The sequence below is a fragment of the Centroberyx gerrardi genome, chromosome 1 (genome assembly GCF_048128805.1).
Source record: "Centroberyx gerrardi isolate f3 chromosome 1, fCenGer3.hap1.cur.20231027, whole genome shotgun sequence".
Taxonomy (NCBI): Eukaryota; Metazoa; Chordata; class Actinopteri; order Beryciformes; family Berycidae; genus Centroberyx; species Centroberyx gerrardi.
This window is the reverse complement of record NC_135997.1, coordinates 27,322,838-27,334,837: the sequence shown is the minus strand read 5'-3', so window position 1 is coordinate 27,334,837 and position 12,000 is coordinate 27,322,838. Positions and strand designations below refer to the sequence as shown.

Below are 12,000 nucleotides of genomic sequence, written 5' to 3'. Positions count from 1 at the left end.
TGTTTGAGCTCAACATATGGTGTTTTTTATGTCCCCAATTTCTCCCCATGGATTAATAAAGTATCTATGTGTTAACTTTGTGTCTGTCTGTCTGCTTCTGTCTATAAGCTTTCTATGTCTTGTGTTTTTCCTACAGACTCTTTGTACTCAGGACAGAGAGGGGGCCAGGTCTGACTCATATCAGGACCAGCGACTGGCAGCAGGCGTCTTGTCCAGCCCCATCCCTCCCATGCAGTTCCCAGACTTTGAGAGGAGCAGACAGTCAGCCACTCCTGGGTCTCGGGAGCAGGACATAGGCTCCCTTCATGTCACCAAAAGACACCGGAAACTGTTGAAAACCAGTCCGATGATCCACCACTCCAACAACGCTTCCTCCCCCTCTTCTTCCTCTTCCTCCTCTTCCTCATCATCCTCAGTTTCTTCCTCCTCCGCCTCAGGCTCACTCCCCGCGGAGAGCTGGAAAAGGCTCTCCCGTATCCTGGAAGCACGTCGGCGACTGATGAAGGAGATGTGTGCCAAGTACAAAAGCAGCATCTCCAGGACCATCACACGTCACCACGTGGCCCACATCTACGTGGAGGACAAGTACAAATTGTTGTATTGCCAGGTGCCCAAGGCGGGCTGTTCAAACTGGAAGAGGACCCTGATGGTTCTGGCAGGCCAGGCTTCCAACGCCCAGAGCATCAAACACGATACGGTCCACTACGGCAACCACCTCAAGAGGCTGGACAGCTTTGACCGGCAGGGCATCATGCATCGACTGGAAACCTACACCAAAGTAGTCTTCGTCCGAGAGCCTTTGGAGAGGCTGGTGTCAGCCTACAGGGACAAGTTTGAGAATCCCAACAACTACTACCACTCCCTGTTTGGGAAACCCATTATCTCCAAGTATAGGGTGAACGCCTCCAAGGCGGCCCTGAGTACAGGCAACGGGGTCACGTTCCAGGAGTTTGTCCAGTACCTGCTGGATGTCCACCGACCCGTGGGAATGGACATCCACTGGGAGCCGGCAAACCAGCTCTGCAACCCTTGTCTGTTGGACTATGACTTCATTGGCAAGTTTGAGAACATGGAGGAGGAGTCCAACTTCCTCCTGCGACGGACTGGGGCGCCGCGCAACCTCACGCTGCCCAATTTCAAAGATAGGAACCCTGGCGCTGAGAGGACCTCTATGCAGATCACACAAAAATACTTTGCACAGGTCAGCATGTGGGAGAGGCAGCGAATCTATGACTTTTACTACATGGACTATCTGATGTTTAACTACTCCAAGCCTTTTAAAGATTTATATTGACTGACTCCGATGAGGACTATTCTCCAATGACAACAACATTCCACTACATCTACATCTTTATCATGATAGTATCCTAACCAACACATGAACATAAACAAGCTCACAGAAAGATATTCCTTGGGAAAACAGGTCATAGAATATTTGATGAGTGTATCAGGTCGCAATTATGAATCTTGACATCTTAGCAGAGAGACTTGTTATTCATCTTCAAGAGAATATCTTTGGTAAACTTCCTTTGGTTTTAGGAAGAGCTGCCAATTATAAACAAACGCCCCCTTTCAATTGTAACTGTAGAGTATGTCCACTTTTTAGACAAAACTATAAGATGAAAAGGTTCATGTGGTTTCATACTAAAGGTATAGTACTGTCCTGAAATGCAAGTTATTTGTTCACTACTAGTTTGATTACATGATGAGGTAGAATTTTGAAATTAAAATTTTATGCTTCTAAATAGGCTTTAAATAATGCCTGATTATGAGTCAAATGGTATTTGCAAATGCATTTTATCCTACTTAGGCGCCAGATGGGTGGGATTTACAATGGGTGCCAGAAAGTTAAGTCACAGTTACACATTCAAAAGTGGATTATGTGCTCTGTGATTGACCACTTACCGAACACTATCTAAATTGTCCAAGCAAACACCAAGAATGAAGAGTTTGGTTCCAAAATGTGATATGCACCATTTGAAAAAAGTGAGAGCTACTCTTACAAAAAGGATTGATACCACAAAATTAAATCAAATTGTGGTATTTTTTAAAAAGGATATTAAGAAACGTATGTCCTGGGTTGACCAAATGATTGGTTATAGATATTGAATGATGAACTAAAAGTCATGATTTTTTTCCCCCATGCATGTATAGCATTTTGGAAATGTATTTGCATTTGAAATTTTTTATTTGAAATATTTGCGACTACTATTTTACCTTTGTCTGGCATCAGTATACCTCTATGTATCAATGCATACTAATACAGATATTTAGAAATCGTAATATAATGAAACACTATAAATCTTTATAATGTGTCAAGTGCTGCCCACCTGGAATCTGTATTGCACTTATAGTAGCATTTTTGTACTTCCAAATATGTCAGTAAAGTCTGAGCTTTAGTCTAACATTTAGGTCTCTTACGTAACTTGGGTGACTGTAGATACATGCAGGCCATCCAGGTACTTGCAGGGTACAGATAACTTTGCTGCCACTTTCTCTTTATGCCTGTTAGCATTACAAAGTTACTAATCCTTCCTATTTTGGTTCAATACTGATCTACAAATACATGATTAGGACAGGAATCCATGAGCAGAAGAGTTTGTACCACACTAGTGTGTATTTCCCACTTTGCTCCACCTCTCAGTGTGTATCTATTAGACTAGACACCCTATCTCTTAACAGCTATCTCTTAACAAATCCCACACCGTCAATAACTCACTACCCTTTATATGTACATCATATCCATTCTACACTGTCGTATAGGCTTTTTCTGACACTAATGTGTAAAACTGTATGATGGGCATTCAGATGACTATATATTTTTCTATGTATTTCTATAATGGATATATTTAGTGCTTCTTTGTGAAGTTTTGTTCCTTTTTGATGTCATTGATTGTTCTTTGAGTAATACCATGAAGAGTGTAGAGTGCCGTGTAGCTGAAGAGTTTCTTTCCAAAACGCGATATCCACCTGTTGAAAACACCCACTCGCAAGAAAATGATTGACAGCACAAACATTTAATCAAATTATGGCACCTTTCAAAGTGTTGAAGATAACATAAGACCTTGGTAGATATGAATTGATACCGTTGGGTGCTCTATATTTTAGGGGTAGTGAAAGATGAACTTCAGGTAATGATTTATTTTTCTAAAACGGATATACAGCGTTTTGTAAATGAGCTCTTTAATTACTTGTCCCTAGATCTGCTTGGTCTCTCTGTAGGATAATTCACCCTGTACAGATGAGCTGCCTAGTTACCCATGCTGGCTAATGACGTCTGTACCCATAGCAACTCCATTCACTCCCTGTGACAATACTGCATCGATAGGGAGGATACAAATACTGACACTGTTACTGGCACGCACACACACACACACACAGCTGACTACACCACCTTGACTCTGTGACATCTCTGTGTGGGTGGGTGGGTGGGTGAGTGAGTGAGTGAGTGAGTGAGTGAGTGAGTGAGTGCACAGCATGGCAGCTGCTATGATATGTGTTCATGGATCTGGTGGGAACACACACACATACACACACACACTGATAGAAGACACTGTGCAGGCATCCTGTTTGAGCAACATAGCTAGACTGCATCTCTCACCCAGTCTCCACAATGTACAGAGCACATGACACCCATTCTCTAGAACAGAGCCTCTATAATATTGTGCAGCCTGTACAAAACACACTGCACAGTATTGTACAGGTTCAGCAAATCTGAAGATCACTTGTTTTCCCATTCATCTAAGATGGCTAAAACTTTTGTATCGAATCACATTTAGACCTGGGTCAAACAGCAGCTGCAAATAATCCTCAGAGTTTGTTTTAACCTACTTGGAGTGCCAGATGGGTGGGGTTTACCACATCAAGACAATTCAGATCGTGTCATGTAAGTTGCCCATTACAAAAAAGTATGCTAAGTTGATTTTCAAATGCTTTATTGTGATTGTCTAAATTTTGTGGCACTCGGTGTATATTCCTATGTAGCAAACACCACCCAGCTGGCACTAAAGTAGATTAAAATGGAAATCTGATGGAGACTAGTTACTCTGAGGTCCTGAGCAGTCAAACCCAAACATTTCATAAAGTTAGGGATCTGCTAGAACACTTTATAAGATTAAGTATACTTGAAATAAGGTGAGATTTAATGTGAGGGGGGGGGGAGTACAACCTAACAGAATCATTTATCAGATGTATCACTTAAATCCTAAAAATGATACTGACTGAATGGAGACCGTGGCCCGGGTTCCCCAGATGTAAGTTGAGACAAAGTTCATCTTTGTTTCATAGTTACTTTAGTTCATTTGCACAGTGATAAGATGTAAATGTTGTGATAAAATATGATGATAAAAACACAGAAAGACGAAATACAAATGACTAATTTGTGCAAACAAAGCAACAACAAAGAAATCAAGATGACATGTCAGGACACAATTGAATTGGATAACAGAATCTATTTTGATTTTATTTCATTATGAGTGAATGGTGCAAAGATGAACTTGCTCTAATGAGGCTATTGGGAAACCCATTCCTGGTCTTTTATGAACAAGTAGCACTCAGTATTCAGCTATACTGGAAAAGCTCTAACAAAAGATTTTATAAAGAGATGTATTTGTCTGTGACTAAAGGGAAATTAACATTATTTAAAATCTATACACACTGTATTTTATTCTATTTTTTCCAAATGAAGGTGTTTGATGATTTTGACGGTATTACACTTTCACAGTGATGGCAATTGTATGAAATTATGTCAGTATAGTGTGTTGGCTTTTGCAATTCCAAAATCTATTCCTCGTTCAGGTTGTGGTCAGATTCTATGTAGGTATAGCCAATCTCTGACCAAAAAAGCTATAGCATAATTATGAGTGTTACTCCTGCAAAATGCTCCGTCAGTCCCCGCCCCCCAGCTAATCAAAGTTTTTCTTGGTATGTGGGTGTGTGGACAGATATATCAAAAAAATATTTACGGTAACAAGTGAATGTATAACTGTTTTATTGTTGGTGCAAAATATGTATAAAATCCGATCTAAAGCCCTTTGCCTTATTTTACACTGCCAATCAAATGGTGTATTTCAGGAAGACATTCTTCAGGTGGCTGTTTTTCTGGCTGATGAGTGTCTACTAATAAATTGTCTTTAGCATTTTCAATGTGCCTCCTTTTTTCATTGTAGTAGTGTTGTTAATTTGTTTGTTTCAAGTCCAATGTGGTCTCTGAACTTTGGTGAGTCCGCTTTAATGAGCTATGGGTCTCAGCAGTGCGAGTCTCATTGTTGTAGCTGATTGTTTGTTGGTAGATTTATTTTTATTCCTTTTTAAGTTACTTTGTTTGGTTTAAGGTTTTTTTTTCATCTATTTTAAACTAACAAGAACAGACATTGATACCTTATCAGCTAAAGCATCTGATGCACAGCACATGTTTAATACTGAAGATAACTTCCAACACCATTCTTGATTCTTTTCAGCCGTTATATAACCAATGTACAGTTTTTCTGAGTGCACATGTTCTTATTCAGCACCAGCCTGCTACACATTCATACAGCTGGGAGCTGCTCAGTACAACCACAGTCTTCTACTGTCGGCCACTGAGTAACTCCACAGGACTAAACAGGAGTTAAAGCTGCACTCTGCTCGTTGACAGTGCCAATTAGCAGCAAGACTTCAAAACCCAGAAGTCATGAAACATGATGTCAGTAAACTGCACACAGCGCGCTCGTGTTTACCAACCTGGCCGGTCTGTGATGCTTTAAACCAAAGATACCAAAGAGACCAGAGAGGAAGAGATCTAATGTTGGCGAGTCCAGCTTTCTCTGGACGGAGCCGCTCACTGCTTTAGGAGACAGTTTTGTATTTCACTCTTAAAGGAAAATTTCACCCACACTTGATGATACACTGTTATGTATCATCAATCTGTGATGTTCAATGCATTCCAGGAGTTATTTTGTGTTGAAGTGTTGTACTTGACATTTTTGCTGTACCCACTTCCCCATAATCTGCCTCATCTACTTCTACTTCAGATAGTGATTTCTTACATTTTCCAAATGATTTTCGAGAATGAACCTGAACTTGTTGCATCCAGCTGCTGGTTATATGTGTAAGTGGAGAGAGTGATAACAACAGTGATAGCGATACCCTAACCCAACATATCTTAGGCTGCATTGCATTCTGGTCTATTGCGGCTACTGTTTGATGAGAAATTGGTATCTCTGCCTCTTCTGCAATGGATTTCTCCCTGTGTGATTGTTGAATGTCGGGTTGTCGGACCTGTCAGAATGTCGGAATGTAGTGTAGAAAAGAGGCTCTTGCTGTTTGATTCTGATACCAAAACCTGACATTTACTGTAGTTGTTTAGATAGGTGAACATTTTTCTGCTATAGTGTAAACACTGCACTGGAAATATCTCAATGTCATCTTGTCTACGTTTGGCCAGTTATCCACAAGAATAAGAAAAATACACCAAACAACAAAATGGGCCCAGAAATGCAATGTACATCCATCATATCTTATCAGTATCTGTTATTAACAGAGAAGAGTTTTAGTGTTTTAGGGTGGATTTACCCTTTACTCTCAATTCACTTCATGTGGACAGAAACAATTTCCTACCAGTGACCACACCCAATGCCAGAATCAAATTTTGCCATTTGGGACAAATCTGCGGTGTCTGAATTAGGGGAGACAGGTCTTCTCTGTTGCAGCCCCATGATTCATGATTTAAACTGATAAGACAGGTGCATTTCTACATAAAAATCCTGCCTAGCGCAGCTTTAAGTGTCTTGCTCAAGTGTACCTTGATGTAGCATACCTTGATGTATCCACCGTCTGACACTTACTCTAACAAAATGAGTGCTGGCATGAAAATAAAGCACATTGTGGGTTGGTGTTAGTGTTAAAAGCCCGAAGACTTTTGCTTACAAAATAGGTATGCTTTGGGGGATAGACTCGTCTATGTTTTTGGAATACTGATTGAGGAATTTGACGGAGCAGAGTTAGGGTTAGATAAACCCTCTTTTCCAAAAGATATATGGCATTTTGAAGACAAGCATAGATAAGATTGTTCCTTGCCTCTCTCCACTGTCTACCACACCTGGGTCAAATACACAAGTGTTTGTTTTAGCTTGCTTGGCTTGTCCAGTGGTATACTTGGTTTTCAGTATGGTCTCACACAACTGCACACCAGTGGTCTCAATCAAATGTTTCTATGGCCATATTTATACAAACACAAAAACATCAGATCTGCATATGACTGTCTACACAGGGAGAAATGACACGGGATCTGATTTTGTTTTCCCCACAGTTTAAATCCATCCAAGATCCATTCTGTGCCACAACGGGTTGGAAGTCAGATTAATATCTCTGGGTGTATCCTCAAATCACCTCACATAGCCACACATTTGGAAAGGACTGTCAAGAACAACTTGTTTCTTTCAAAAGTAAAGATTTTCACACTGAGATGTAAGTGTTTGTCAGATTGCTGCTTTTATGCTTCCAACATAGCCTTGTAGTGCCTGTTCTGAGTGTATCAGGGAAAAGATTTACTCCATTTGCATTCTGTGATGGGATCTCAATAGGTACCGTATGGTACAGTAATTTGCATTATTCCCAGACACTCTTCCTACACTTAAAAGAATATTTAAAAAATCGCTGTCATACCAGCATTTCGCATTCCGAACTGACATTGTTTTCATGAGAACAAATAGCAGCCGTATTTCTTGTGTTGGTGTGTGTCTGTGTGTGTGTGTGTGTGTGTGTGTGTGTGCGTGTGTGTGTGTGTGTGTGTGTCTGTGTATGCGTGTAGGCGCGCACAGTATGTTTCAGTGTGAGAATATGCGTATGCTTGTGTGGCGGATGAATATTGCAGCTCAAATTGATCACTCTGTAGAGTTAGAAATTTGATTAAACGCTCAAGGCTGATTTCCGCAACCGCTCTTGTATAAGTCATGAGAGCACTTTGGGGGAAGTTAAAACTGTGGAGAAAACAAAAGCCATCCATTTACCTCATTAGTGTGTGTGGAAAATCTTGACATGCTTTGAAGGGAACGTGCTTGTGTAGCTAAATCAGCTGGAGGGCCCAAAGCAGACATACAAGGGAGGCAACCAAACATCTTCCCAAAGTGATAAACAACCTCGCCTTGCTTGAGAGAACTGTAAAAAAGAGACTTTGCTCTATTTTCCAAGTATTATTATCCGATAAGTTCCTCAGTTAATCTTTATGTTTGCCTGCAAGGCAGCATTAACATGGCTGAAGACATGTTGCTGCTGATTCTCTGACGACAGAACTCTGATGTTGAATACCAGCACATACACACACACTCACAGGTATGCAAACACACACACACACACACACACACACACACACATACACACATACACACACACACACACACAGTCACTTACTTACACACACTCACACAGTCTATGACAGCATGACAACTAGAAGTGCATCAGTGCCTTTGCACAATCTCCTGTTTATTAGTGTAACAAAACCAATGTGAGATTCTGACTTCTCAATTTAGTGGGCCACATTTGAGCATTAATATTTAATCAAACATCAATAACGTGGGTGTGCTACTCTGATTCATATGCATGCCAGGTTAATTCCCTCACTTTAATATGAATTCCTTGTTTGTTTTGGCAATGTGCTGGAGCCCACTCAAGACGCGTCTCAGTGAAATATGTGAGAGGAGAGCTCATTAAAATGATTTGCCCAAGCTCTGTTATTAATCAAGCAAAGCAAAATGACAAGTGGGAGATGCTGGCTGTTTATGGAGGAAATCTGAAAAACTCAGGACATGTCCTTCCCTAACAACTCAGGCCTTCCATTTGGTTAACTAGCCTGGCCCATTTACCAACACGCTGTTCATTCTGGAAACGAGCCCTCATGTATCATTTGGCAGGATGGAAACATGGAGCCAGTGATAATATCAAAACTGTTTCAGTGAGAATGGATTTAGAGAAATATAATCTCAATCTGTGGCCATTTCTGATCATTTATTATTTTTTGCCTTGTGTGCCCTAGTAAGAATCAATGTTCCACTGCTACAGTCCGGTATATCAATAGTTCCCAGACAGGAGTCTCCAGTGGGTCCCCATAAAAATGAAGAATAAATTATTTGACTATTATTGCATTCTGTAGCAGTTAGCACTAAGACAGAATGTTTAAGAATTGATCAGAGATTTCACTTTCCCCATTATGTTATGTCCCCTCCTACAGTGGAGACAGACAACAAAACTCTCCTCAGATGGGGGTCTGTGGGACAAACCTTTACCAAACTGTTACCTTCTGTGGTCTAAAGCGTAGCGATCTGGAGATCTTTGACATGAAACCCCTGCTGTATGTCACCTCTGCTGTCCAGAGACATATCTCACACAACCACATGATGGCAGCACTGCATCTGAAATATTACAAAGCCCAACACTGATAGTGTTTTTCAAAGAGCGCTGCCCCCAAAGTAGTTTCATGCACATGGCGCAATGTATAGCATAATCATTTGGACTTTGGTACCCAATTTGCTGCCGCCACCTGTCATGCCTCTGTTTTGACACTAAAACACCCATGAAACCCACTGCAAGACTTCTAATTAAGCTATACACTGGCATTGACATGAATAATGCAGCAGCTTTAATGAACTTGAATCAATAAACACAGGATCTATAATTAAGCCAGTCACGCAAGCTGGTGGGCAGATAGCGGTTCTTTAACCTTGAGGCTATATCTCTATTGATCTGACATAACTGTTGGGAATGGCTGGAACATTTGGGTTGATGAACTGATGCTCCGGTTTGTTTTTTTCATATCTATGGCATCTTAGTTTCCCCCCTAATGACAGCATATTGTGGATGTATTTTTAATGTAAAAGCACATCAAGGGCTGAGGCGAACATCTGGGCGGTGATGAGGATGGACAGGAGGAAGGAGGAGGAGGTATGTTGAGATGAGAGTGTTAAGATACGGGCAGGAGAGGCAACAAGAGGAGATACCAGTGAAAGACAAAGTACTTTACATTAAAGGAATACTTGACAGGTTGAGTTTTTGGATATTCTTCCGCACAAAATACTAATGAATAAGCAGGTAGGGAGTCAGATTCTTGATAGTGGGTGTTTCAATATGACACATTGGCTGTTGATGGACATATTAGCTGCTGCAGGGATCAAACCCTCCAGTGACAGGACAGTTTCTCTAACCATTAGGCCTTTCTGCTGTCCCAAGCTTGGCTCACATCCATCAACTGCTGTTCTAATCCACTCAGCAACTCTTCTAATTTCAATCTCATAAAGATTTTGATTGGGTTTGCCTAAATTAACCACATTCCTAGCCATTCTAATAGCAAAATCTAGGTGATATTGTGGTCTTCAGAGCATGAAATAGCTTACTAGAGATTGGACTGTTCCAGAGCAAGTACCCATCTGCAAAGTCCATATCCCTGTAAAATCTATCTATATCCATATATACATACATATGTACGTAAGAAAATTAGTATGCATGATAGATAAAACTAAACAAACAACTAAATCTTCCTTTCATGACCCAGACCCTGTTGTGAACCAACCTACCAGAAACCCCCCCCTACTTTTTATGAGTCTCCTTCCACAGCAACACAGCTATACTACTGCAGTCTCCTTCCCCCATTCCCAGCAATACAGCAATAGCCCTCAAGTACAAACAACAAACACATAGGAGGAAAACACTAGTGCTCTCCTTAAACCAGCAGGGATCCCCTGCCAGTTCAAAAAAGCTCGAGTTCTTCATCGTCAATCAAGGTGCATCACACATCAGAGTGCGCGTCAACCTCTCATTTCTAAGAGAAGTTTTATTCACTTTGGAGTAAATCTCGGAGCTTCGACGAGACTTAAAGCCTTTTTCGCAATCTGCTCTTTTTTCCTCGTGGCTCACAGCTCGCACGAAAAAAACCTGAAAAGGCAGCCACTGCTTCCCCCTTCCCGTTCCCTTTCAAGGAGAAAGGTGAGCTTTCAATGAATCACCCCCTACTCCCACCGTGTTCTGAACTGTGTCTTCCCTCCGTCAAGCAGGGTGAGTGATGGGAGTGACAGAGAAGACACCTGCCCTGAACCGCCGCTGACAGAGAGGGAGAGAGAGAGGAGAGAGGAGCGGGAGGGAGGGAGCCGCACTGCCTGATGGGAGAAACACACAACGAGGCAACAAACTCGCAGAGACTATCACTTATAGTGACAGGCCAGGAGGTGCCGTGCTATTAGCAGGCCGTGGGGTAGGCCCAGAGCACGGCCCGTCCTACCAAGGATGGATGGGCCTCTCTCTCGGGACTAAATTAATACTGGGAGTCTAGTGAATTGCTTTTGGAACAATGTCCTCCTAAGGAGCTAATCAGACAGGAGTTATCTAGGAGTGCCTGTAGGCTGGCTGGCTTGGCCGCAGCGCTGTGGCTGCCTGGCGGAAGGCAGGTGCACCATGCCGACTCCCAGCAGCTCATTCCAGAGCAGGAGACAGGAGCGCCGTTATCCATTAGACTCTCGTGATGAATCCAAAGAGTTTCCAGTCCAAAGAGAGAGTTTTCCTGAATGCACCGAGAGTGAAGAAACATGATAAGAAAGGGAGGTTCTTGTCTGGGCTATGTATAAATACAAGACAAGTTTCATTCCCAAAAGAGATATCCACCATTTGAAAAAAAACAATCTGACACCTATTTTAACTTAATGATTGCTGGAATTAAAGTAAAGCTCATTATGGGTTGCTATCAAGTTATAAGTCATCTTAAGACCTTTGATAACAAAATAGTTAAAGATAGGTAAAGATAGAATCATCTCTGTTTTTGAAATATTGACTGCTTCATTTCAGGTAGAGAAAGTATATAGCGGTTTGGAATGAAAGCTTTCCTATGTTGAATATAGTCCATGAATGAACGTTTTAATGTTGCTGACCTGAACATAAATTTCCACATCACTGAACGGTAAACCAGATCTCAAATCTTAATGCAAATGGAGACAAAGAATCAAAGGCATCATTTCACCCTGGCCCACAGACAGCAGCGGG

General features: G+C 41.5%; 1 protein-coding gene across 1 annotated transcript in view; it reads left to right on the top strand.

The window, feature by feature from the left end:
* Positions 1-1,294, top strand: part of chst8 (carbohydrate (N-acetylgalactosamine 4-0) sulfotransferase 8) — a 118,372-nt gene extending 117,078 nt beyond the window's left edge. The window contains exon 3 of the mRNA XM_071897389.1: positions 137-1,294. Coding sequence (XP_071753490.1) covers positions 137-1,294 — 1,158 coding nt within the window. The remainder of the gene's footprint in view (positions 1-136) is intronic.
* The last annotated feature ends 10,706 nt before the right edge of the window (positions 1,295-12,000 follow it).